Source organism: Cololabis saira, chromosome 21, assembly GCF_033807715.1.
Source record: "Cololabis saira isolate AMF1-May2022 chromosome 21, fColSai1.1, whole genome shotgun sequence".
NCBI classification, from domain to species: Eukaryota; Metazoa; Chordata; class Actinopteri; order Beloniformes; family Belonidae; genus Cololabis; species Cololabis saira.
In genome coordinates this window covers 16,423,355-16,450,961 of record NC_084607.1, presented here as the reverse complement: position 1 = coordinate 16,450,961, position 27,607 = coordinate 16,423,355, and the positions used below count along the sequence as shown (strand labels likewise).

The window sequence follows — 27,607 nt, the reverse complement described above, 5'->3', positions numbered from 1 at the left end:
GTGTCCTTGGTGGATTGTTTTTGACTTCATGGAAAATTCTCTGAACGTCATGAACTTGGTTAGGAAACACATTCATTATTTTGATCACTGTTCTATCTATTTCTATATCTAAATGAGCAAAATCTTTATGTCTCTGACAGGTTAGATAATATTAGCTCATATCAGTTCATATATCTGTAGTGACAGTTAGGCATATATACATAGCTTTTTAATTGAATTATCTATGCTCATGAGGTTTCAAGGTAAGTTACAAATTTGGTGTATCGCTTCACAAAAACCCTTAAATATGTATAAATTATTTAAAAAATATTTTTCTGACAGTATAATTTCAGCATTATGCTCGGGTGTAAATCCACAAGCTTTTGAAACCAGCAGTTACTGATTTTTTTCTTTATTTGTTTCTATTGATAAAATTCCCACTTCTGAAATGTGTCATTTATAAACCACCCACGAGCATTCTGATTGGTCGGACTGCTGTTACGTAACCGTGTACCATATTAGGTAGGTGAAGCGGCTCCTCGCAGCTCAGATGAGAGTGGAGTTACTGAAGCTCCACTGCTATCCGTAGAGTGTTTTGTGAGGGACCAAGCTGTGCTCACGAACTGCACAATGACCAACAGGACACCGTCGCTGCTCTTCAGGGCGCTGCTGGATATGAATGAAGTCCACGTCTCAAAGGTCGCGCGAGGTCATGTCAGGAGGACCCAGTTCAGGTGCGTCAGAATCCGCCACATCTTTCATTCACTTAGTTCACTTACACTTATAAGATTATTATTATTTTACTCAGCTTTGAACATGACAACTGTTATTCAGAACAGTTTATCCAGATATACGTTTTCACTTGTCTAGAAGAAGACAAGTGGGAGAAAAAATATTTAAGAAAAGTGTGGATTAAATTTTTTTCCTGAAACAATAACATAACTGAGGTGAATGTTGACATATTCAAATACATTTTTGTTTACATATTGCATCCTATGGGCCAGTGTTTATGCACATTTACAGGTTAAATGCATGTTGATGTGTCAGTGAGATACAGCACATGAGAGGTCCGTCACATACATTTTACATGAGTGGTGACAAATGTTTTTTTTTCTTTCTCCGTGCAGACAGTTGAGTTCGTGTGCGATACCGGCTGTAAGGAGGTCCAGCCTCCAGCTCTCTCCCGTGACCCCCCAGAGCACACCCAGCCGCGGTTTCATCAACCTGGTCGCACCCATCAGCGCCCGCAGGGTGGAATACACCGAGTCCCGGATGGTGGAGTGAGTGTCCCTTCATGTGAAACATTTCTCTGAGAATAAGGCAGTAAAAAGAAAAAAAGGCCCCTACAAGCACCCTTCCCTTTTTTCTTTTGAAGTTTAGACACAACCGAGGAAACAGTTTGCCATTAAATCAGTGATTCTCAAACTTTTGTCCCATACACCCCCCCCCCTTTTGGAGGGTTGAACAATTTCCATCTGAGTGGCCTGATGTGAAAACATTAGTTCTGCGTGTTGCACTTACCACAACAAAAGGGAGGACAAAAAAAGGCGAGAGAGAGTTGTTGGGGTGGTTGTCATCACAAATCCCCGTTATAGCACCAGTGTGAGAAGCACTGCATTAAATTTAAAAAAGTGATACTTCTATTCTGCTGTATTTAGAGCATTACATTAAACATTAATAAAAAACTTAACCGACATAGAACCTTGATAAAGCCACTTTACGTGTCTATACTACTTCTGACCACACGGGGGCAACAAATCACAAAAAAGTCTACAGCCGTGTCCGAAACTGCCCCCTACTCACTGTATAGTTCACGTTGATTCGATGATTACTATGTAATGTTGTCCCAACCTTATACCTTCTTAGTGCCATTAATATATCCCACAATGCATCATGAAAGTAGCGTACAGACGATGGTCATTAATCAAGAAATCTGTGCTGTCATGCAATGTGCTCAGAGAGGAACAAAAGAAAAAGGGATAGAAAACAAACGGAGATCAGTGATAAAAGATTGGATTTATGTAGATACATAATGATTTAAGTTTTGATCATACTCTGAAACTAGTGGCTTTGTGACAACACAGTCACGCCGATTGTTTGCAAACCAATTTCCCCAGAAGGTGCAGTGGTCTGCCAGTAGCCTGATGGTTAATTATTCATCCTAAATTAAGGATGAAACAATAAGCACAGCTTATTTCCATTATGAAAATAACATTACCCCAATTTGTCTTCTAAGTTGACAGCGTCCTGTCGGTACAGTGACAGCACGTCTCAGTCTTCTCACTTGTAATCTGTGATCGGAACTCATCTTCGTTTAATCAAAATCTTTTTTAATCTAAAACAAGTCAAACCTCAGAGAGTCTTTTTTACCGGCTCGAGAAAACATCCTCCTGTAAATGTTTTATGTCATGCTACTTTTGCATCAGACAGTTAAAGGGTTGTCTCCATCTGACTGTCTTCAGGTACTCTCCGGAACAAATGTACGACGTGGTGGCCAACGTGGAGAAGTACCAGTATTTTGTTCCCTGGTGTAAGAAGTCTCACCTGATGACGGGGCAGAGTGGGGACACCAGGGTGGAGCTGGAAATAGGGTTCCCTCCCATCACCGAGCGATATACTTCTAAAGTCACCTGTGAGCCGAACCACCAAGTCCGAGTGAGTCCTTCGTCTCGTAGATCCACGACAGCATCCATTACATAAACCTTCTTTTTATTTTTTATTTTATTTTCCAGCTACAGGTTTCACGTTAGGTTCTCTCTGCTAATATGGCCTCATATTTTGATTCATAGTGAATTGATTTACTCAAGTTTGACATTTACATGTTTTATCTTACCAAACATTATCCGTTTCCCTTTCATAAGACTTAATTATTCTCGTTCCGTGTTGTTCCTGACATCATTGAATTGTTCCAGCTTGTTGCCTCCGGGCGGTGGCTTATGATGGGTTCTTTGTTTTGAAACAGGCAGTGTGCACTCAAGGATCCCTCTTCAACCATCTTGAAACGATTTGGAGGTTTGCCCCCGGAGCCAAGGACTTAAACTCCTGCAAAGTGGATTTCTTTGTAAGTTTCATTAAAAAAAAAAGAACAGAATATCTGGAATGAGCATGATGTGGTTTTGCAATGACAAAATAAACAATGGTACGATTAAAGTCAAGCTACTGGTTAATCTTTGAAATGAACTAATCCATACTTTCGCATAGGACTTCCCAAATTTAAGGTGACTAATTAAAAGCCTTTGTTTCTGTACTTTGGTGATCCGCTCTGTGCTTATTGGATCCCCGTCTGAGAGGAAGCGTAGAGTGAAATCTCATTATCCTCTAAATTTGGCTTTGCTGGAGTGATTTAAGGCTTGAAATAGCTGCGGAGGTAGAGAACATTGATAAAGAGCTGCTGGCGGGAGTCTGGCCTCAATGTTGGCACAGATTCCTCGGCGTCGGCAGAGAACCGGTAGGATTTTAATGGGACGTGTTGAGTGAGGGAGGCTGAAGTCTGAACATCAGCAGTGTTCAGGCTTAGTCTAGAAAGTATACATCATGTGGTGATCTGCAGTTATAGATTTTAAACAGGTGTATTGAAATAAGAAAGCACAAACTGACAGTTCGCCTCCTTGTCTCCTTTAGGTGTCATTTGAGTTCAAGTCTCTGCTGCACTCTCATCTGGCCGGTGTGTTCTTTGATGAAGTGGTGAAGCAAATGGTCCGTGCCTTCGAGTCACGCGCAGCAGCACTGTACAGGAGCCAGCCGGATGTGCCGTTGAGACGGCGGCCGGCGCTAAGCGGGGTTGCTTAGACCCCCTTTGACCTCCGCTGCATCTATTAAACCCACACAGACTTTTAACCGAAGCCAACCGTCCCACGGCTTCAACGCATTGGACCCAGGCACCACTTCTCTGATATCTTACTGTCAAGTTTACATGTTTTTAAAAGTTTTATTTATTTATAAACCAGGAGCTAATTTGTGTACATTTTTATTTATTTCATGACTCAGAATAAATGTGTAATATGGTTGTGTTGGAGAGACATTGCTTCTGCATGGAGTCGTTTTTTTTTGTTTTTTTTTGCCCCAGAAAGTGAAGAAGACACAATTCAAGCAAAGATTTAATAGCGTAATCTGTGAATGTTTACTCACAGTTGTGTTTGGTTAAGCATAAAAAAGGAAAACAAGCCAGTGTTCGTGGGAGTAATCGGACCAGGACAGTAGTGACCTGTGGCAGCACAAACGGCTGTAAAAGCACATCACCAACAGTGAAATTTGTAATAGCTGTAATTTGTTACAATCATTGCTACAAATTTAACTAAATTCAACCGTCTTTTCTGGGATGTCTTTTCAGTCCAACCTGAAACTTTGAGCCACGTTAAATGTGAAGTAACGTAAGGGATAACATTTACTTGAGGCCACGCTTAATTTCATGCTATACACTGATTCTCTTTCCAGAGGGCATCACCTCGAGAGTTTTCTAAAACCTTTTCATTTGCCATAGTGTGTTACACAAATGCTCAAACAGCAAAACATACTAGAACAAACAAAATAAACGTATTGTATTTATTAAATTAAGGTAATTTAATGCAGTACTTCATAGTTATGCAATATTTTTCAAAACAAGCACGTGTAATACGAAAACTATACCGTATATGACTGGGATGAGTGAGTTGTTTTTGTTTATAACTTTAAACTAAAAGGGTACTTCACGAGGACAACTGCACTTGCATGTCACTATTTGATATCTGCAATGTTCATAAGAGATCATGCATGCATTTTTTAGATAAAACCTACAGTATGGGGCTGAAAACCTGACAATTAACACCTAAAATACAACGTATAGTATTTCTGAGTGTGAGTCGTCGTAAAAAAAATGACGTGTGGAAAAGATACTGAATCAAAACCAGCTGTTCAACGGCTCCAGCTCAGTCGAGGGCTGGGCCAGAAATACAAATACATACTCAACTCTCCCCATCCCAAATGTATCATAGGTACAAAATGACCGTATAACAACATGCCGTTTATACTTGACAACCTTTATCAATAATAACAACAAATGTACTGTAAGTGTCAAATAAAAAACAAATTAAAACAATTAAACCTGAAATAAATAAATCTTAAATAAAAAAATTCGATCTGAAATAAATAAAAAATGAATTAAAAAATTGTACCTGAAATAAATGAATAATAAAAAACTTAAACCTGAAATAATAAATAAAAAACTTAAAACTGAAATAAATAAAGCCACAAACAGCCATCAATTACTCATCAAGAGAAAGCTACTTCCACCAACTCAATCCCCCACAAAACACTGAAATCAAGACTAAACGTGCACGTGGGGGGGCATTGTCCCGCGTGGCCCGGCACTCCCCGCCTCACGGTTTTAACAGCAAAGTAGACACTGCACATTCAACACTTAATAAATACATTTGACAATGACACCTAGTTCAGGAGGGGGGGGTCGGTGTCAAATCGATACTTGCCCCCCCCCCCCCCCCCCCTGTTTTTATGGCATTAATCACATGCACTCAACACCAGGGGCGGGAGGGGGTCCCACATCACCCGCGTTCCCTCACCGGCCTGGGATAGGTGGGTCGGGATACCCGGGCCTGGCGGGGCTCGCCGCGCAGCCTGGGGTGCCTTCTGGCGGTGCTGGACCCCCCCCGGGGAGGGGGAAACGGTGCGTGATTGTGTGTCTGTGTCGGTGAGAATGCGGTGTGGAAGGGTCCTGCCATGGAGGATTTGAGCCTCCATTGGCAGGACAACAAAACTTAATAATTTATCAATATTATATTATACAAAGATGGTTATTATTATTATTATTATTATTATTAGGTCTAGTATATCTTATTATTAGTATAGGTATCGGATAGGTGAATGGATGAATGAATGGGATGCCTGGGTCTGGGGCCCTCCGTTGTCGGGCCTGCACAGGTGTCGCCTTGTTGGGGGGTTCCCTCTCGCGGGCGGTGGGTTGCCTCCCTCCTACTTCTCCCCTCTGTGGGGTTGCTGGTGGCCTGGGTTCCGGGTTCTTCCGTGTCGGCCTCTGGTCCTGCGGGTGGCGGGGTTGCTCCCCCCCCTCCCCCACTATAGATACACTTCAGGTGGAGCTAAGTTTGGTTTATTACACACACACACACACACACACACACACACACACACACACACACACACACACACACACACACGCACACACGCATGATCATATACATACACGCATACACACGCATAGACATACACACTGGCTTGTTCACCTGCATCCTTGCTCTGTAGTTTTTGGGGTTAGGTAGCGGTAGCGGTAGCTTAGCTCAGACTGCGATCAGATCTCAAGATTTAGGTCGATTGCTGTTCATGTTTTGGTTGGCTCCGTGCTGGTTTTGTGTTTTGTTTGTGGTTTTTTTGTTGCAGATTTCCAGTGCCTGACGTGTGTTTCCGTGTGTTCCTGCTTCCTGGATTGGCAGTGGATGTCGTCACTTTAATTCCCATTGTGTTTTCATGTATGCTCTATTATAGGAATAACATACATAGGAATGTTCACAGCATTTCAGTGTCAACAAAGGTAGACTTAATTGTAGTTTGTAAGTGGTTGACACGTAGTTATTTTAGATTTCTTGTAAACCTGTCTTAATACTGGACCTCGGTTGGGCTGATGGGGCGGTGGAAAATTACCTCTTATTTTTAAATCCAAAACTTGACAGGTATGATAGTCTCACCTAACTGAGGAACCTAGATGAAAAGTGAGGAGAGTTAACCTGTTGCTTAAATATAGTTTTATTTCCTTTGGTAAGGGCGCTAATATCACCGTGTGCTTTAATTGTGTGATGGTATATGACTTCATTATGGGGAAATGGACTGGTAGGTTTTTCCCGGATCACTCCGGTTAGATAGCAGTCCCTTATGGGGTGTTGCAAGAATCTGGTATTCCCTGTTTTGCACATGTAAACAAGTAAAAGTTTTTTTTTTTAATTTTGAGTTTGAAATGTTAAAATTGGACTTTTCAAACGGAAAAGAAGCAGAAACAGAAAAACCTCCAAGAAACAAGCTTATTTGCCTTTACAGATGAACGTGGTGTTAGATGAGAGCTCCCAGCAGTATGTCACGATAAACATCCATAAAGGCCTATATACCTATAAGCGTTTGCCTTTTGGTGTATCATCTAGCCCTGCTATTTTTCAGAGGATTATGGAGGGGATCCTCCGGGGAATCCCTCACTGCAGTGTGTTTTCGGATGATATTCTTCTGAGTGGTCCAACAGAGGCAGAGCATCTGAAAACCCTGGAGGAGGTGCTACAGAGGATGGAAGACCATGGGCTGCGCCTCAAGCGACAGAAATGCTCCTTCCTCCAGGATGAAGTAATGTATCTAGGGCACATGATTGGGCTCCGCCCAGTAACAGAGAAAATGGCCGCCATAAAAGATGCCCCCACACCTAAGACTGTTTCAGAGCTGAAAAGCTATCTAGGACTGCTGAATTATTACCATCGTTTCCTCCCTAATCTGTCTTCCCTTCTTTCTCCTCTCCACTCCCTACTCAGGAAAGATGTTTGGTGGAGTTGGGGCCCAACCCAGCAGGCAGCTTTTGAGATGTCTAAAACTCTTCTTCAGTCTTCCCAGGTCCTGGTGCACTATGACACGAAGAAGGAGGTGATTCTGGCGTGCGATGCCTCGCCCTACGGGGTGGGGGCGGTGTTGTCCCACCGAATGCCAGATGGGTCAGAGAGACCTGTGGGGTTTGTATCTCGTACATTGACTGCTGCAGAACGGAACTATTCACAGCTGGATAAGGAGGGTCTGGCTGTGATGTTTGGAGTGAAGAAGTTCCACAACTATGTGTATGGCCGTAATTTCACCATAGTTACGGACCATAAGCCCCTCCTCAGTCTATTTAGTGAGGCTAGAACGGTGCCTCAAATGGTTTCGCCCCGTGTCCAGAGGTGGGCGGTGACGTTGGGGGCCTATAACTATGTGATGGTTTACAAAGCAGGCAAGGACCATGGAAATGCTGACGCTTTCAGCCGTCTGCCTGTTTCCTCCGGGGAGGAGGAGGGGGAGGATCCAGAGGATGGGGGTACGGTGATGATGTTAGAGCACCTTGATACCCCCCTAGTGACTGACAGACAAGTGGAGAGGTGGACCAGTCGGGACCCTGTTCTAGCCCGGGTATGGGAGTATGTCGGGCGGGGCTGGCCTAGTGGGGTAATTAATCCCTGTTTTGCTCCCTATTACCAGAGACGAGATGAACTCAGTATCCAAGGGGGGTGTGTCCTCTGGGGGGCCCGAGTTGTCATCCCTACAAGGGGCCGTCCAGCCGTGTTGCAGCAATTGCACCAGTCACACCCCGGTATCACCAGAATGAAGGGCCTGGCACGGAGCTACGTCTGGTGGCCACAGCTGGATGCGGATGTTGAGGGGCTGGTGAGGGGCTGTAACATCTGTCAGGTAAACCGAAAAATGCCGACTCACGCTCCCCTGCATCCGTGGGAGTGGCCAGCCAAGCGATGGAGACGGATACACATAGATTACGCAGGTCCATTTATGGGACGTATGTTCCTGGTAATTATTGATGCTCACTCTAAGTGGATAGAGGCCCATCCTCTCCACTCATCGACCACGGCTGCCACCATTGAATGTCTAAGAGACTGTTTCAGCAGATTTGGACTGCCTGAGATGGTGGTCTCTGATAATGCGACTTGCTACACAAGTAGAGACTTTCAGGAGTTTATGGTCCGGAATGGTATCCAGCATGTCACCACTGCCCCCTGGCACCCGGCCTCTAACGGCCTGGCTGAGAGGGCGGTCCAAACACTAAAATCCCTCCTGAAGAAGAGCTCAGGCGGTTCAGTGGAGACAAAGCTGTCACATGCTCTGTTCAGTTACAGGATCACCCCCCAGTCTACTACGGGCAAATCTCCTGCAGAGCTGATGATGAAGGGGAAGCTGAGGTCTACACTGGACCTTCTGCACCCAGACCTCCAGTCTCGAGTGCAACACAAGCAGTGGAAGCAGAAGGAACAGCATGATCAGCATGCCAGAGCCCGGAGTCTCCAGGAGGGGGCTCCCGTCTACACCAAGAACTTCAGTGCTGGGCCCAGCTGGATTCCTGGCACGGTGGAGTCAGTGACGGGTCCAGTGTCATGCACAGTGCTGCTGGGTAGTGGTCAGCGGGTAAGAAGACATGTTGACCACGTACGCCATCGTTCACCTCCCCCATCACCTACCCTATCACGTGCCGATGCTCCTATGGAGTTTCCCCAAGTTCCATGTCCTTCTTCATCCCCACCCATGGACATAACTACCGATCCCTCCGGGTATGAGCAAAGTACCAATGTGGAGTGCTCCCCACCTGACCCACCAGCGGCCACTCCACCAGCCCCACCAGTGCTCAGGAGGTCTGGCCGGGAGTCTCGTCCCCCAGACCGCTATGTGCCTTGAGGGACTTGATTCCTACAGGGCACTGTTTCAGACTGTCTTCATCAAGGATGGGAGGGTGTGATATTCTGTGTCTTGTGTTCATGTCATAACCTCACCAGCCCACTAGAGGCAACACTCCCTCTCTCTCTTCCATATAGGTGTTGACCTTTGTCTGTACCCGGGCCCTGTGAGCAGCCATTTTGGGACTGCTGTTTGAAATGTTTGCTCTCCCTGAATTGAGATAAAGAATTAACCTGCCTTGGTCTTTGTGATTCTTCCTTGGATGTTCCTTGGATAAAAGATATTCACCTCAACTTAACGAAACTGGGTGTTGTGGCTGGCCGGGCCATCCTTTGGCAGCACAGCTAATTTCATAGAGCTGCAGATTCCTTTTTCTTTTTTTCCAAAAAAGAACACTGGTTATACATTTACAATTTAGAAACCAGAAGAACTTGTCTTTAAGTTTGAAAGATTCGTGTTCGTTTGTCTGGTGAACCAAGAAAGACTAGTGGAATAAAATCACAGGTTAATACAAACTTTTAATCATGTCAAGCACAAGGTTTTCCAGCCGGAGGTACACTTCTCTTAGACCATGGTAGGAGAGAAATGCACACTGTGGTCATCGGTCCAATCTATTTTATACAGAAAAGGAGGGTGTTCTTTTACCCCTGAATCTCATTGGTGGAGTCTACGGGATGTGTTACTTCCATCTGGCTTCCTCCACAGGTGAGACCCCCCAAAGTTAAACATCTGTTTATTCCCATTGTCTTCTCTCAACAAATGGTATGTGTATTGCTAATTAATTTCATTGGAAGAGCCTGTTCAAGGGGGAGTCACGTTAAGGTGTCACTTTTCCCCTGTCTCCTCTCCAACAATGCCATGTGTATTGTTATTTAACTTCTAATGTAATTTTTTGTCTACCCTTGGCTCTTAATCAAAATGAGATTACTTTGAAGAGAGAGCCAGACGGTTTTGAGCTTCAACAATTTCATGAAATCCTAACAAGTTGTTGAGATAAGATGCCAAATAATTTGCATTTGTGTCATTTGCATTCCAATTGTCATTATTTGTGTGTGTCGATTAAACCTACTGAGAAAAGGTCATGGGAAACCACCAGTTGGTCCACAAATTGGAAACGCAAACAAATCCACAAGTCCCGGACTTTGTCCCTGTTGTGTGGTGAACATGAACATGTGGTGAACCCGACAACCGGGTCCAAACAGGAGTGTGGAACAGGGATGACTGACTCATGTGCAGGTTAAAACTCAAAGAGCCTTATGTCCCTCCCCTGAACACGAGTTAGAAGCCACACCATGACTCATCGGCAAGCACTTTTTAAAATTGTTTTTTTTTTATATATTTATTTGTAAAAGAAACATGTATATTTTCAAGCTTATTTGCCTTTACAGATGAACGTGTTGGCCGTGTCAGTTGGGTTGCAGCTGGAGGAAGTGTGGTGTTCCCTCTCTGCTGTTTTGTAGACTGGGACTGGATCGTGAGTGTTAAAGCTCTCTTTGTCAGTAAGCATGCTCTTTTTTTATTAATCTTTGTTGGCTATAGTAGCCCTATGCTAACAGCTGTTGCCCTCTGCTCTGTCCTGCTGTAGCTGCGGAATCTGCAGCGGTTTTGTCTCTCCTCCTGTGCTCTGAGGATGCACTGCACAGCTTATTGCTGACCATCACGGCCATCTAAGTTAAACATCCGCGGCCTCCAGCCTTGGTGCAGCCGCTCCGTTTTCACCCTGTCTTCCACGGTATTGTTTTGTTTCTGGTTGCGGCTATCCACGCAGCATCAGACTGAAGCCCCACCGCAATTGTTGTGTTGTTTGTTTGTTTTTGGTTAATTATTCATTTGCTTTCCGGTTCCTCCTTGGGCCAGCTGTTTAAAGCATTTTTCTTTCTGTTCATTTATTTTCTTTTTTTTAGTCGCATCTGGTTATGTTGTTTAGTTTTTTGTTACATTTCTGATTTTATTTAGCTATGGGTTGCCACCCATAGCTAAGTTATTTAAGTATTTGTATTTACTTTAAAACAATTAATTTGTATTCTTTATGTTGGTGTGCATGTGGGTGTGAATGTTGTGTGAGAGTGTTTTAGAATAGGCTCTTTTAAATATTTGTATAAACCAAACCCTCGAGTGTCACTTCACCTAATTTTGTTTCTTTTTCCCCTGGACAGGAGCTGGATAGTGCGTGGCAGACTCCCTGGTGGTGGTCCCATCTCACATCCCTTAAGTTTGCTGTGGCACGTGGTGGTTTGGTTTGTAGTATTGTTGCATGTTTTAAGTTTCTTTAATCTGTCCGCCTCCCTGAGTTTGGCCCGGTTCCCCCTTTTTTTTGTTTATTTCCCCCTTAACTTACTGTGGCTATAGCAGACACTCGGGTTGCAGAGAACGTGTTCATTTTAGTAAACCATTGTTAAATAAAAATAATTTATATATTTTTGGAAGTCCGTCTCATGTCCTCTTTTACTTGGTGTAACGAATCTGTGTGACCTCATAGTAGACCCAGTACCAAGTCGAGTTTATTTCCTGGGGTGCAATTCCCCAGGTGGCGTTGTTGGACAACTTCCCCCTCTGCACTACGCCTCGCCACATGGGGAAATAGAATAGACCCTTTTTCTGTTTGTAAACAATGATGACGTAGAACGTATGCGCGCGCATTTTGGCAACAGAAGATGGCGGAGATGAACAGCGTGTCAAGCTAAGCAAGGGGATTATCAACTAAAGATCGCAAATTTTACCTTAACAAGTTGACTTTGACAAATGGTGTCCGACTTCCAGATCCGTGTTCTATTAATGAGTGGGTTGAAGACGTTAGCAAGTGGCCAAATGGGTTGTCGTCCTGAGGCGGTCCCTCCCCCCTCCCCGCGGAGCTGCGGAGCCTCGAACCCGGACTGAGAGGGTCATGAGCGGCCAGCGGATCCCCGAGCTCCCGGAGGATCCGGAGCGGCTCCGGCCGGCCCTGGAGAGCCTGCGGCGGCGGGCGGAGCAGGTGTGCAGGGTTCCCGGCCCCGGAGGGGTCCCCGGGAACCCCCCCGGGGCCGGAGGGGTCCCCGGGAACCCCCCCGCCGGCTTCTCCGACCTCTTCCTCCTCAAGTTCCTGCGGGCCAGAGACTTCGATGTCCCGCTGTCCCTGAAGGTACAAGCCGCCGCAGGAGCACTGGTTGCTCTGAAATGATCGTGATCCTGTCGGAATCCTATAAAACTTTAGTCCGCCGGTGGAATAGCGATTCGTACAACCGTATACGCAACAACCAGACATGTTGATGCTGGGAACAGTTTGTTAAATGCTTGCTTTCAGTCAGAACTGCTGGAGAACAACGCCACTTCTGTTGCCAAGATGCGCGCGCAACATTATGTGACGTAGGCTGAAAAAGGGTCTATAGTTAGGTTTTTCCCGGATCAGTCCGGTTAGATAGCATTCCCTTATCGGGTGTTGCAAGAATGTGGTTGGCTATTCCCTGTTTTGCACATGTAAAGGTTTTTTTTTTTTTTTTTTTTTAGTTTGAAAGTATAAAATGGGACTTTTCAAATGGAAAAGAAGCAGAAACAGAAAAAACTACGATGATGATTAAGATCGCTCTCTTGATTCTGGTCTCCGGCTGCTGTCGGTGCGAACAAGGAGCTGTTGAGAATAATGACAAACTCAACGCGTGTCCGGGATCAGCAGGCTGCCGGGACACTGACATCTACCCCATTTCTGTGAAAGTGGGCGCTCTGGAGGAGAAAATGTCAAACATGGCAGAAAAAATTACGTTTTTGGAGAGCAGACTGCAAAACGCGGAGAAACAGGTCCTGGAGCTGCAGAGCCTCGGAGGTGACTTGGAGAGCCGGGTGTTTCTGTCATAAATGAAGGGCATGCGCGTCCTATTGTGATGTGTTTGTGATGTTTTGTTGATGTCAGGGACCCCACAGGTGGCTTTCTCGGCAACTCTCAGGGATACCGGCTCCGGAGACACAGGACCTTTCACCACTGCTATACCACTGCAATATAAAAAGGTTTTCTCCAACGCTGGCAACAGTTACAATCCTTCAACAGGTGTGTAAAGTATGTGAGAGAGACAGATACCAGGGGAGGAAAGAGACATGCCAATGTATTCTCTATCTGGTTTAGATTAGATCTTTATTGTAATTGTATAATAACGAAATTAAAAGTGCCATCAGCCAGTATTAAAAAATAAATAGATAAATAGTAAATACTATACACTGAAAAAAATAAATCTAAGCGCATGTAAATATAAAATATTTAAATCTGTGATATTAACAATTAAAAATGAAGTTTGTTGCTTTACATGAATACATCTAGTTTTGAACTTAATCTGCATTTGTTCAAAAAACAAGACATTGTGCATTTTTCTACTTTTAAAAAATGAAGGCAACTTTTTCGCATGAGATTTTTATGTAGATCAAGAAAAACTAGTCTTGTATAAACTACTTAATTTTTAGTATGTACAAAATTCATTTTCAAGTAAAGTCAACTTAATTTTTGCAAGTAAAGTCAACCTAATTTTGATAAATAAAGTAAACTTAACCCAATTAAGTTGACTGTACTTGCTAAATGTATTATTTACATACAAATATTTAAGCAGTTCATACAAAGACTAGTCTTTCTTGATCTACATAATAATCTCATGCAAAAAGTTGACTTATTTTTTTAAGTAGATCAAGCACAATATTTGTATCAGTGTAGTATATAAAAAATTAACACACAACATAAAATAAAACAAATAACTGATTAAAACCAGTAGCCTACACATGCACACACTGCTTCATATCAGTTTACAATTTGTTTGTTTGACAGGTATTTTCACAGCAATGGTCGATGGGATGTATTTCTTCCGATTCTCGATGTTCAACAACCTCAGATCCACTCCCAACTCAGTGGTGTGTCTCAAGAAGAACAGCGAGCTGCTGACATCCGTGTGGGACACCTCCGGGTCAGACGGCAATGACATGGGGAGCAACGCTGCGGTGGTTCCTCTGAACGTGGGAGACCAGGTCTACGTGGAGCTGCAGGCCAACAGGATCATCTACGACGACGGGATGCACTACAACAGCTTCACCGGCTTTCTGCTCTTCACCCTGTGAATCAGACAGCAGCATTCCTCTGCAAAGCTGTCAAATAGATGTATCGTCTGTTCTGTATTCTTCTTGATTTTAGCAAGTCCAACTTAAACACAGTTGATAATAAACTATGGTTTAAAAAAGAGTGATGATCCAGAGTTTTTCTTGGGTTTTGGTATCCCCATGTTCTTTTCTATGAGGTTGGTGTGTTTTGTTGTAATTCAGCTATTGGGGGAAGGGTGTTTTTCATTATTGTTGTATCTTCTCCTATTCCCCAGTTTTAGTCTTGTTTTTTCTATAAGCATCAGTTCTGTTGGTTTCATAATTTGTCGGTATATTGAAAAAAGTCGATATACAGCTTTTTTTTATTGAAAAAAGCCACGTCTCTGTTTTTCCCTGAAATGCCCTGCTTTGGTGGAGTTTTTTGTGTAAAGTTGTGTTTGAATGAAAGGACTTTGCTTTTTACTCCTGCCTCCTGTTCTCTGGCTTTTAATTCTTCCACATCACAAAATGAAATACATTTTCAAAAAATAAGCCTATATATTATTAGGGCCCGACCACCTTCAGTGCGAAGGCCCTATTGTATCTGTAGGAAATTTTTTTTTCTTTCTTTCTTTCTTTCTTCTGACAAAAGGAAGGCCTTTTTGCCCCCCTAAACGTGCCCAAAAAGTCACCAAATTTTGCACGCAAGACCGGCCTGGCGAAAAATTTGATATTTAATGGTATGCATTAATGGGCGTGGCGAAACGGCTCAACAGCGCCCCCCGGAAAACTTTGTGCCTCAAGCCCCACAATACGGTTTGACGTACATGTACGAAAATCGGTACACACCTGTATCATAGCGCAATTTAAAGAAAAGTCTCTTGGCGCCATGGCCGAAACCGAACAGGAAGTCACCCATTTTGAATTGTCATTTTGGCGAAATTTATGCCATTCCTTCGGCAGTTAATACGGCCCGAACCGTAACATGCCCCCAAGTGTGTTATACATCAAAACGTGCGTCTCCATCCTCCAACACCACGCATTACTTTTCTCTTTCAAAAGCGTTACCGTGGCGACGCTAGATGCCAAAAAGCGCGCCCACCCTTCATCTGATTGGTTCAGACAGAAAAAACTTTGCGCCTCAAGCCCCATAATACGGTTTGACGTACATGAACGAAAATCGGTACACATCTTTATCATGTCGCTACTTAAAGAAAAGTCTCCTGGCGCCATGGCCGAAACCGAACAGGAAGTCGGCCATTTTGAACATTCTGAATTAATCGCGTAATTTTGGAGCAATATATGCCATTCCTTCGAGAATTAATACGGCCCGAACCGTATCGTGAACCCAGCTATGTTATACATCAAAATGTGCGTCTCCATCCTTCGACTACACGCATTACTTTTCTCTTTCAAAAGTGTTACCGTGGCGACGCTAGACGCCAAAAAGCGCGCCCCCCCTTCATCTGATTGGTCCATATTTGATAGTTCCCCAAAAGGCACCAGATTTGGCATGCAAGCCAGGCCTGGCGATAAATTTGATATTTCATGGTTTGTATTAATGGGCGTGGCAAAATGGCTCAACAGCGCCCCCCGGAAAACTTCGTGCCTCAAGCCCCACAATACGGTTTGACGTACATGCACGAAAATCCGTACAGACCTGTATCATGGCACAACTTAAAGAAAAGTCTCTTGGCGTCATGGCCGAAACCGAACAGGATGTCGGCCATTTTGAATTAATCGTGTCATTTTGGTGAAATTTATGCCATTCCTTCGGCAGTTAATACGGCCCGAACCGTAACGTGCCCCCAAGTGTGTTATACATCAAAATGTGCGTCTCCATCCTGCGACCACGCGCATTACTTTTCTCTTTCAAAAGCATTACCTTGGCGACGCTAGACGCCAAAAAGCGCGCCCCCCCTTCATCTGATTGGTCCATATTTGATTGTTCCCCAAAAGGCACCAAATTTTGCATGCAAGCCAGGCCTGGCGATAAATTTGATATTTCATGGTTTGCATTAATAGGCGTGGCAAAATGGCTCAACAGCGCCCTCTGGAAAAATTTTTTATTTGCCATAACATTTGAATGGTTTGACATAAAGAGTCGTGGGTGGTGTCATCGGACTCGGTATTGAGTCCTTGAGCTTCATTGGCCTGAATTAGCCCCGCCCCTTCTTCTGATTGGTTGTGCCTATTTTCTGCTATAACTTTTGAATCGTTTGACATAGAGAGTCGTGGGTGGTGTCATTTCTGATATGCTTATGGGGGACGGTGGCCATGAGTGCGAGGGCCCGTTCATCGCTGCTTGCAGCTTTAATTTTTGGTATTGCTATCTGTGCAGCAGTATTACATTTTGTGGCCATGCATTTAAAGACTTAACAAAATTTAAGCTTTATGTCTAAAGTTGTCCAAACACAATCAGCTCTTCTGGCAACAGGCTGTCTGGCCTTAGGGAACTTCAAAAATTTGGCCCTTAAACGATGGTAAATATAGCAGATGTTTAGTATCTTGTGTGAATGCATATCAGCCCCTTAATGTATATGATAAAAGATATTCACCTCAACTTAACGAAACTGGGTGTTGAGGCTGGGCAGGCCATCCTTTGACAGCACAGCTAATTTCATAGAGCTGCAGATTCCTTTTTCTTTTTTTCCAAAACAGAACACTGGTTATACATTTACAATTTAGAAACCAGAAGAACTTGTCTTTAAGTTGTTGAGATAAGATGCCAAATAATTTGCATTGTGTCATTTGCATTCCAATTGTCATTATTTGTGTGTGTCGATTAAACCTACTGAGAAAAGGTCCTGGGAAACCACCAGTTGGTCCACAAATTGGCAACGCAAACAAATCCACAAGTCCCGGACTTTGTCCCTGTTGTGTGGTGAACATGAAAATTAACATGAACATGTGGTGAACCCGACAACCGGGTCCAAACAGGAGTGTTGAACAGGCCTGACTGATGTGCAGGTTAAAACTCAAAGCCTTATTTCCCTCCCCTGAACACGAGTTAGAAGCCACACCATGACTCATCGGCAAGCACTTTTTTAAATTATGTTTTTTTATATATTTATTTGTAAAGAAACATGTATATTTTCAAGCTTATTTGCCTTTACAGATGAACGTGTGGACTTATTGTAAGCTGCAGCCAAACAACATGCGTCAGTTTCAACTGAAGTAGTCAGTATCCAACTGTGTCTTAAAATAGAAACTATGACTCTCTACATATTCTGCTCTGTAACAATGTACATAATCAAGGCACTCAGAAAAATATTTATACATTTTATCTATTCTTTCATGATGTGTTATTGCACAGTTAGTTTGGCGGAGCAGAACGCTTCCCCGTGGTCGTTTGTGGCTCTGCAGGTGTAAACGTTGGTGTCTCCTGGGCCGACTTTCGACAGAACCAAGGTGCAGCGTCCATCTTCCTCGTACTCTATCTGCACGGTGGAAGACTCCTCCAAAGGTTCGTCGCCACACAACCACACCACCTCTGGATCTGGATATCCTGCAAAGACAGATGGGAGCGCTGAGGTCAGGGGAACCGGAGCAGACACGGTTATGCATCTAAAGAAAGAAGTCAAGATGCAACCCTTGAACTGAACTGAAAAACATATTTTTTTATGGCCGAAATTTCATGTTTTGTCTAATAATACAATATGCAAGATGTGTGAATGTCTAAAACTTTGACACTATTATTAAAAGTAAGAAGCATTCATGTCAAGCGAAGACGATTCAGTTTGTTGTGTATGCTGATGTACCTGTGAGGTGACATGAGAGACGAGCACAGGATCCCTGAGTTACAGTCTGCTCCTGCAAGCTCTTGGTGAACTGGGGGGGTCCTTGCATCTCCTGCTCCAGAGACTGCAGGGCATGCTCCGCTTCTGGGCTCAGGGAGGAATCTAGAAGACAAAAGTAAATAAATAACATCTCAACCGAGAATGTGAAAATGTTTCCGATAAGATGCTGGCCGAGGAAAAAGGGCCTCACCTTCTCTGGGGCTTGTGGGGGAAGCGGATGAGTCGCTTTTAGACAGCAGGGCCATTCTCTTTAGGGCTAGCATGGCTTTGCCGGCTTTCTATAAGACACATTTCTGTCAGAAAGCAGAGAAACGTAACCACAAAGAAAAATGCATGCAAGCTCTGGTGTGTGTTACCTTCCACTTTTGCCTGGCAAGAAACCTCTTCATTTTCTCCTTTGACAGACTCTTCGTGGCGCTGATGTCTCCAGATTCAAATGCTGCCATCCAGGGATGGGCGAGGGCTTCTCCACAGGACATCCTCCGCCTTTTAAACAAAGAAAATATTTCTAGGGACTGACTGAATGCGGTTTGTGTCGTGGCTGCATGTTTATGATATTACCTGGAGTCCTTGCTGAGCAGTGAGCTGATGAAATTTTTGGCCTCATCAGTTATCTCTTCAAAGCTCTCTTCATCGAACTCCCACTGAGCTGCCGTGACCAAGGCCAGGGTCTCTGCGTCACTGGTTCCCTGGAATGGAGACTCGCCACTCAACCTGAAAACACAGACAAACGACAAGAGCACTCACTGCCAAGTGGATGTTATTTACCATTTTATTGTTATGTCCACTAGGTGACAGTAGACGCCTAAAAAAAATCTATGGGTTTTCTGACGTTCAGTATATATATTGATTCAAAAGCTCGCTCTTACCAGCAGGCAAATGCTGCTGTAAGTTTAGTACACAGAGCAATAAATTATAACATGCAGCTTCAGTTCTGAAAACAGGTTAAGTCCAGGGGAGCTGCAGTCTCGGGGGCACATTTTTAACAAACAACTTCCCAATCCCAAGTGTCATAATGTTTCCATATTGTCATTGAATTATGCCTCTATTTGATTCTATTACAGTCCCTTTCAGATTTCATGTGGGGGCTGTTTTCTAGATTGTTTCTTGGAAGGACGCAGCAACTTTCTGGAACGTGGAAGGCAACCAAGGAGGACAGAGCCAAGCATCGCATTTATTGGAGCACACAGGAGAGTCAAATCAATCTTTTCATTTGTTTCTTGGCAAGTAAGTGAACAAACCTCCTTCCTAAAATGTAAAAAACTAAAAAAGCTCCTGTAATAGATAGAGAGTGGCGGAGTGACTCACAAGATGTAGGAGATGACGCCGATGCTCCACATGTCAGTGGCCAAACACACCGGCTCATAGTTGATGACTTCAGGGGCCACAAACTCCGGGGTGCCGTGCATCACCTTCAGAGGTGTGCGGTCATCTGGTAAGTGTGATATGCAAAGTTTTGGTACTGAAACAGACACGTTAAAGGTATGAATATAAAGATAAATGCCTTTTGCGTACCGAGCTTGCTGGCTAATCCAAAGTCGATGATCTTTACGGAGGTGCCAGTGGTGTCCACGCAAACGATGTTCTCAGGTTTCAGGTCCAGGTGGATGATGTTCTGATCGTGCATGAAGGCCATCCCCTCCAGAATCTGCTGCATGTAGCGCACGCTGGCAGACTCCGAGTACTCAAAGTTGTCGTCAACGATCCGTTCAAACAGCTCCCCACCTGCAATTCTGCAGAAACACATCACTCAGGCTCGAACTCACTGTCGCTATGAGAATTTAACACGGTGGCACGTACAACTCCATCACCATGACCATCTCAGGCTTGTGATCATACGCTGCCAGACACTGCACCAGCTTGGGGTGATGGAGGTAGTTCATCAGCTCGATCTCTTTACGAGCGTCCTCCCGCTCTTTGGTGCGACGCCCTTTGTAGAACTTGCCGGCACACACGCGTCCCGTCTCTTTGTGGGTCAGCTTGTACACCATACCGAATTTCCCCCTGATGAAGACAAGTCGTTTTATTGACGATGAGTACCGTATTGGCCCGAATATAAGACGGTGTTTTTTGCATTGAAATAAGACTGAAAAAGTGGAGGTCGTCTTACATTCGGGGTCTAGACGTTATACCCATTCACAACACTAGATGGCGCCAGATATCTTTAAAGTGAATGCTAAACTTAACTCCCCAGGCCAAAGCCAACCCCTGTCACGAAGAAGAAAAATAAAAAATAGCACTAAGAAAGAAAAGAGAAGAAAATAAGAGAAGAGATAACAAAAGATGGAGAAACAAGAAAAGTGGGTGGAAGATCGGCAGGTTAACCGGCAGCTGAGGAGAAGTTATGATGCAAATTTCAAGATGATGATTTGAACGAGGCAAAATATATTGTTATAATCATTTGTTTCAGATGTACTGTAATTATTTTCTGTATGAAAATTTAATTTGGTGTTCAAAAAGTCTTTTTTCAAACTTGAGTCTTGAAAAAGAGGGGGTCGTCTTATAATCAGGGTCGTCTTATATTCGGGCCAATACGGTACAACGTAAATAAGACACTTCTATCTGATACAGCTGCCACTGAAAGGGGAGGATCTCTTATTTCCTGGACATATTAACTACAGGACCTGAAGTTGGTATAGCCAACGCAGGGAACAGGATCATGTCTCTACATGCTTATATTTTAATCCTGGATTTACTTCTCTGCCAGCGTTTCTCCTCTTGCCACACTGCTACTTTTAAATGTCAACACTCCCTCCTCCCTTCCTGGTTCCAGTCGTTCAAGGAAGTTATTTTTCGCTTCACTTATTAAAAAAAAACAAATGTTTTTTTTAAGCAGGTTTGACCTGATCAATACTCACATCCCCAGCTTCTCCTGCATATTGTAATGATCCGTGACTTTGTGGGAGGAGTCAATGGTGACGCAGGTGTACTCGTGAGAGGCTTCCTCTTGCTTCTTGTCAGGATCTGTGATCACAGGTGCAGCTGCTTTAGTGATTATACTTCCTGGTATTTAACATTTTAAAGAATCTCATCGCCTCACCTTTCTGCTCCATCTTAACCACTGGTGAAACTGGGCCCGGCTCGCTCACTCCCACGGCGTTATAGGCCCTTACTCTGAAACAGTACTGGTGCTGAGGCTGCAGCCCTGAACTCACTCTGTATGAGGTGCTTTTACACTGGCCTGTGAGCTGGGTCCAGTCCTCAGGCCCGGCGTGTCCTTGGCTCTTCACCTCCACCACGTAACCCAGGATGGCACTGCCGCCGTCGTAGCAGGGGCCCGACCAGGACAGCACAAGGCTGGACGGAGATAGGATGGAGACGACAGGACACGACGCGGGAGGCTCCGGACTCTCTGGACAGGGTGAATAAAAGTTTAAATGTTTTTGAGTAACAGCGTCACTTGGCCTCTCTCGACTTCACACGGCCAGATTACGGGTCAGCTCACCTATGACAGAAAGAGTTAGAGTGTGTTGCGCTGAGGTTTTGCGGTCTCTCAGTACGACGGTGTAGCGGCCAGCGTGCCGTGGTCCGGCCTCGGCGATGACCAGCGTGCTGCTCTGATCTGTGCTTTCTGTCCACAGTTCTGGGCCGTCCCCCACCTGCAGGTAAAAACAAAACAAGACGGAGAGATAAAGATACAGGAAACGCGGCAGGAGTCGATATTGCGTCTTTTAAACTTCAAATTCCCCGACCTGCTCTTTGTTTCTGATCCAGCGGGACACCACAGGAGGGTTTCCCACAAACGCACACGTCAGCCGGGCAGTTTGTCCCACTTTCACCTCCAGGTGCTGTGGGGGATTTTCGAAACGTAAAACCGGGCCTGCGGAGACAAAACAACGCGGGTGTTTTGACTCTTAGCTGGTTGTGGTGTCTGCTGAATGCTGATCCGTCCGGCTGGAAGGAAACAAGTGGCCCAGAGTCCGAGATAAAGAAACGTCTGGAAGTGAGAGCCGTGGTTGCAGTCGCAGTGACACTGGGCGGGTGTTGCTCAACCTGATACCATTATTATTGTGTTGCAGTACACAGCAGGCCAAATGTCTCGGGTGGAAACAAAATGCAAAACACGGATAACCTTTTCGAGCTCTCAGGTAGATGCAGCGCTTGTGTAATCGAGATCCGTCCTGTGCTCTTTGTCACACGCTGCACTTACCGGGCTAAAAAAAAGTACCATATATGAGCTGAAGTCAGTGTCTTCCCACACGCCATGAGAATTCAAATACTGACACCAGGATGTCGAATTTGACTGAGGCCAATCTGATAAAATGATGTTTAAACTGCTTTCAAGGCAACAGTTCCACCTTTCCGCCTAATCTCTCAGCATCCTTTATTTCCAGTTCATGAAATAAAATAATCAAAAGATAAAGAAGAAAACTCTCTGTGCGCTAAGAGCAATCATCCAGATGTTACTGAGTGAGCATTTCAGGCTTTTGTTACCGTTGCCAACACCCCTAAGGCAAAGTTTACCTGTATATCAGAACACAGTAACAATATTTTATCAATAATAAAATCTTGAAAACGCAGTGCGGCTTTGTAATAAAGGTGGTTAGTCTCACCACACTCACATTACCCTTGTCTAATCGATCAATTCATTTAGCAGGAACAGCACCAATAAAAGCAGACAATGTAACTTTAGGAAGTAGAGGAGTGGAGGAAACAGTTAAAATGTTTGGATATTTGGCAGAAGTGGAGCGAAGACAAATATAAATGCATATTTATTCTCACCTGTTCCTGAGTTGGCCCTCTTCTTGGGGATGACTTCTGCAGAGACAAATAAAATGCAGGTAGGTTTTGGCAGCTATATAGGAGTGGCTCTGCCCTTATTACGGCTATCAGTATATAGACGCAGGAAGTTTTACTGTAGCGTGCAATGTCCACTGCCCTATATGGCATTTACTTGGAACTGAGAGTGTTAGTGGGTGTTTCAGGGAGTTAGGTTGTTGTAGAAGTTGAGTGCGGTTGTTACATATGTAACTCGACAGCCAATCACGCAGAGACTATATGGTTGCTTCCTTTTAGAAATCCAGAAACACATTTGTCTCATATTTCCACAACACAACCTGCATGAGGTGGCACATTGAACATGAACGACGCTGAAAATGGCCACAGGTCAAGAAAGGACGTGTGGATATGCAGAGCCGAATTAACTCAAAGGCAAACTAGGCATGTGCCTAGGGCCCGATTGACAGGGGGGGGCCCAGGACAAAAAAAAAAAAAAATAATAATAATTTTTTTCAGTCAGCTGAGGTGGCTTGGGCATCTGTACCGGATGCCTCCTGGACGCCTCCCTAGGGAGGTGTTCCAGGCATGTCCCACCGGGAGGAGACCCCGGGGAAGACCCAGGACACGCTGGAGAGACTATGTCTCTCGGCTGGCCTGGGAACGCCTCGGACTCCCCCCGGAAGAGCTGGAGGAAGTGTCTGGGGTGAGGGAAGTCTGGGCATCCCTGCTGAGGCTGCTGCCCCCGCGACCCGGTAACGGATAAAGCGGGAGAAGATGAGTGAGTGAGTGAGTGAATAATTTTTTATTTTTTTTGTCTGCACACATATTAATGGTTGATAACATTCCGGTAAAAACCTAAGGCATATATATATGTGCATTATTACTATATTTAGTATACATACATATATATATACACATACATACGCACAGGGCCGCCGCAAGGGATGTGCGAACCGTGCGACCGGGGGCCTCGCGCCCCAAGGGGCCTGGCGCTATGGGCCGTTTTTTTTTTTTTCCCCAATTTTTTTTTATTTTTTTCGTTTTTTTTCCCTTTTTTCCCCTATAAATATCAACAGTCACGTTCCATTACAGACCTAAATATGTGCTAGTCTGTGCATATCAATAAATATATGTGCAATGATAACGGTGTCTGTTGTTCAATACAACTGATCAGACCAAGCGCGGACACAAGCTAGTCTGATCCAGACGGGTGGAGTTGGAACAAACTGTCATACAATGTCGAGAGAACGAGACAGATTCAGGAAATTTCCATCAGGGGATGAAAAAAGAAAAAAACGAAAGAAAATGGAAGAGTTTAATGCCTCTCTGAAAGGCACGTTTGATAAATTTGTTACAAAAATCACCGATCCGCCCGGGTCTCAAGCAGCCATGGGGCCCTGCGTCGAGGCAAGCCTAAAGCTAATTGGAGAGTTAAAATTGCGCATATAGACACCCGATCCGACCCGAAAAACCCCAAAATTGTATTAGTAACTTTGGTAAGTTTAAGATTTCATAAATAACATCGATGGAGGGGGGCCCAAAAATCACAGTCTGCCTAGTGTAGTCCATTTATTTAATCCGACTCTGTGGATATGTCTGCTGATTGGTCGTGTGATTACCTCTTGGAGATGAAAATGGGCTTTGCGTTGCAGAGTTTGTAGGCGAGGAAAAAACAGATCCTCTGGGCGTCAGCGGCTCGTCTTTGGGAGTTTGTGGCGATCTTCCATTCTGCATAGTGGTCTGAGGTGCAGATGTGGAAAACTTCGAAGCACCACCAATACTTTCATAGTCTGCATTTGTTGTTGTTGGCAGTGGGGGGTGGGTGGAGGATAAAACGTTTAGAGGTAAAATTTAGCAGCAAGATCTTGAATGAATTGGCTCTGAGTATTTTAAAAGGTTCCTCACCTTTGACAAACACAGCAGCGCTGCAGGATGTCTTCCCAGCGCCGTTTTCAGCCAGGCACGTGTAGGCCCCGGCATCTTCTGGTAAGCACTCCCTCACCACAAAACTCACCTCCCTGCCATTGAAGGATGGATTCCCGAAGCGTGCCACTTCACCTGCCCATAGGAACAAACAAACAGAAAACTAGAAACCATCTCCTCTACATGGGTTACGTTAGGGTTTCGTTATCCAGATACTGTCTTTTAGATTTCCGCTTGCGGTTGTCTGTATCTGGTTAGATTTTGTCTTTTTTTTTTTCCTCTCATCAGCATTTCACCTCAAACCTTCCCAGTTTCAGGTTTTTTTTTTCAAGCCCAGCTCGCCACTGACATCTTGCATGTCTACGTTCACCCAATTAATCAGACTAATTACACTAGTTTGGACTCACTACACATTCTTCAAAAGTGTTTGGATCCACACCTGACTGCTTATAGTGGATCCATCATTACAAATGCTTCATCTGGCTTTTTATTCTTATTTTTTTTAAGCTTCAAAATATAGGAAATGTGAAGAAATAATGGCCAAAAAAAAAAAAAAAGTAATTCCATAGATAAAGTGTTGCAGATATAAAAACAAGAGTTATAACAGAACAGAAACATGTCCAGTAAACTATAAATATTCCCTTCAAATAAAGTATTCTTTTAAACTGAAGTTTGAAAAATCATTCAGAGCAGTTTCTACCATCAACAGGCGTATCGGAGCCTGGGGATGAACATCTAGCAGCGTAAAATGAGTCTGCTCACCATTGTGCAGCCACGTGACTTTGATGGGCTGGCTCCCGGTGAGAACCCCTCGTAGGGCGATCTCGCTGCCTTCGTCCACGCAGCAGTCCTCCAGGGGCTCTATGAAGACAGGCAGATCAACAGTTTTCAGAAGAGGCCCTGCATTTGGAGAGAAGGGACACAAAAGGAGTCATGACTCAATTAACAATTAGTTCAGAACATTCCTGCTCTTGCTTTAAAATCTCTCACTTTTAATTAGGAGCATGTTAAAAATGTTTTGTGAAGCTCTGATGAGTTCTGGCAGATCTGGAGCTGAATTTTTTTGATTGAAGTTATGCTCCTTGCATAATTTGAAGAGGGCTTCCTGGGAATTTTACTCCCCCTCTTTCAGTGAATTTCCAAATAATCCTGTAGCTTGCACCACCAGCATGCCATGTGTAATATGAGAGCCCCGTTCAATTAAACGAAATGCTTCAAAACAGACTAGGTGCCATTTAACATTCTTATCTTCTGTGTTACCGCACACAATAAATGAGTTATCGTTTAACAAGACAGGTAATCGACCATCAGCCTTTTACAATGTTGAGTTATCACATGTTTAAGAACAAGCACTGATTGCTAAAGTTAATCCAGTTATTCTGAAGTTCACACAAAAACTCAGGGGAAGTGGACCTTCACACACTTTTAGATTATTACCCTTTTATTCCTGACTCAGCTGAGATTGTTCTGAAACTGTCGACCTCTGGTGAAAAGGATCAACAACTCTGGTTTCTTTTTGTGAGTTACTGAAAACTTGTCTTGTACAACTTGGCTTTCAAAAGTGTCATTACCACATAATTGTGTGGCAGTTGACATGCAATCGAGAATTAGATGCATTGAAGTCTGGAAAACGACTCATGATCAAAAAGATGTGCATAACTGGACAAAACAAGCTCTGTGAGCAAAAGAAAATGAATCTTGCCAAAGATGACCTTGGATGTGAACTTTTAAAGAAACAAACTGTGAGGCGTGCACGCTCTTTTTAAAACAGAAAAAAGTGAACTGTTGCAACAGTCCGTTTTTTTTAGTGGACCAATTTGAGTGGCTTAATCGTGCTGAGACATGTTATTTATAGCAAGACAAATGCTTTCGATTTCTTTTTTCCTAAGAAAACATGTCATATTACATTATTCATGCAGGACTCACCTGCGTCTGAACCTTTGACTGGGGTCCTGCTGTCGATCACTCCAAACCCATTCTTTTGTGCAGATGGATCGCTGGGTGGCTTCATGTGCATCCTGAAGGTTGACACATAGCGCTGTTTGTTGCTGTCACCGTTCATGTTGAACAACAGCTCTCTTTAAACATAACAACAAATAATTCACTGAGTCATTTTCCGCGCTGATAATCACACTTCCTCTCTCGGTCACTGTGCTGCAACTTGGCCTCTCTTCTATAAAACCACCAAGCCTCTGTGCGTCTGTGTCTCTTTCACTTTCTCTGAGGCCAGTGAGACTCTGCCTTCAGTCCCCACACGCTGCTTCATATATGTAAGCTCTCTATTTTTTTTTTCTTTTTTTCTTGCACCCTCCCCTGAAGTGCACTAACTCCACCTTCAGTACATGACACATCATGCAGCAGCTTATCTTGTCAGGATCACCTCTCCTGCGAGAACCCAAAGCCCAGTCTTTATTGTCATGGACATGCACAATGCATAAACGAGGAAAAGCAGAAAAAGGGAGGGAGCCATCTAGTCATGTAGCCAAAGGTCACATTGTTTGCTGTTTGCTGAACGCAGAGCTGGTCATTGACTTCTCTGTTTGCCTCATCACTTATCAGCACTCTGATTTGAACTTTGCAATGCCGGCAAGATGAGGATTGCAGCTTGTAAAGATGTTTTTAGGCTGCATGTGGCCTCTTTAGCAGCATCACTTTTACAGACGCGCCCTATTGTAACGGTAACCAGGAGACATCTCTGCGGGGGCCTGCTGTTGCTAAAACGATGCTCTCGGGCAGTGTTTCCCAGCCCT

The 27,607-nt window shown here is 44.2% G+C and overlaps 4 protein-coding genes across 5 annotated transcripts; 3 read left to right on the top strand and 1 right to left on the bottom strand.

The window, feature by feature from the left end:
- Window positions 1-523: 523 nt before the first annotated feature.
- si:ch73-141c7.1 (coenzyme Q-binding protein COQ10 homolog, mitochondrial) lies at window positions 524-4,065 on the top strand. The gene is made up of 5 exons (XM_061711542.1): window positions 524-713; window positions 1,107-1,259; window positions 2,442-2,634; window positions 2,942-3,040; window positions 3,601-4,065. The coding sequence occupies exons 1-5, from the start codon at window positions 610-612 to the stop codon at window positions 3,766-3,768; spliced, it is 717 nt and encodes a 238-aa protein (XP_061567526.1). The 5' UTR covers window positions 524-609; the 3' UTR covers window positions 3,769-4,065.
- A 2,952-nt stretch (window positions 4,066-7,017) lies between these two features.
- LOC133421534 (uncharacterized protein K02A2.6-like) lies at window positions 7,018-9,390 on the top strand. Its single transcript, XM_061711189.1, has one exon. It carries the CDS (start codon window positions 7,018-7,020, stop codon window positions 9,388-9,390), a length of 2,373 nt encoding a protein of 790 aa, XP_061567173.1.
- Window positions 9,391-12,928: 3,538 nt separating this feature from the next.
- LOC133422149 (complement C1q-like protein 3) lies at window positions 12,929-14,578 on the top strand. The gene is made up of 3 exons (XM_061712061.1): window positions 12,929-13,186; window positions 13,274-13,408; window positions 14,171-14,578. The coding sequence occupies exons 1-3, from the start codon at window positions 12,934-12,936 to the stop codon at window positions 14,455-14,457; spliced, it is 675 nt and encodes a 224-aa protein (XP_061568045.1). The 5' UTR covers window positions 12,929-12,933; the 3' UTR covers window positions 14,458-14,578.
- Window positions 14,579-17,392: 2,814 nt separating this feature from the next.
- On the bottom strand, window positions 17,393-27,126 carry mylk5 (myosin, light chain kinase 5). Of its 2 annotated transcripts, none has more exons than XM_061712223.1 (17): window positions 26,784-27,126; window positions 25,620-25,757; window positions 24,840-24,992; window positions 24,554-24,724; window positions 22,938-22,973; window positions 21,908-22,035; window positions 21,661-21,814; window positions 21,256-21,567; window positions 21,074-21,179; window positions 20,016-20,219; window positions 19,731-19,948; window positions 19,524-19,647; window positions 18,777-18,929; window positions 18,572-18,701; window positions 18,406-18,493; window positions 18,177-18,317; window positions 17,393-17,923 (listed from the first exon to the last, which is right to left on the bottom strand). In XM_061712223.1, exons 1-17 carry the CDS (start codon window positions 26,917-26,919, stop codon window positions 17,721-17,723), a joined length of 2,595 nt encoding a protein of 864 aa, XP_061568207.1. In that variant the 5' UTR covers window positions 26,920-27,126; the 3' UTR covers window positions 17,393-17,720. The 2 variants fall into 2 exon arrangements, with proteins under 2 accessions (XP_061568207.1, XP_061568208.1); XM_061712224.1 differs by having other exon boundaries at window positions 25,620-25,718.
- Window positions 27,127-27,607: the final 481 nt, after the last annotated feature.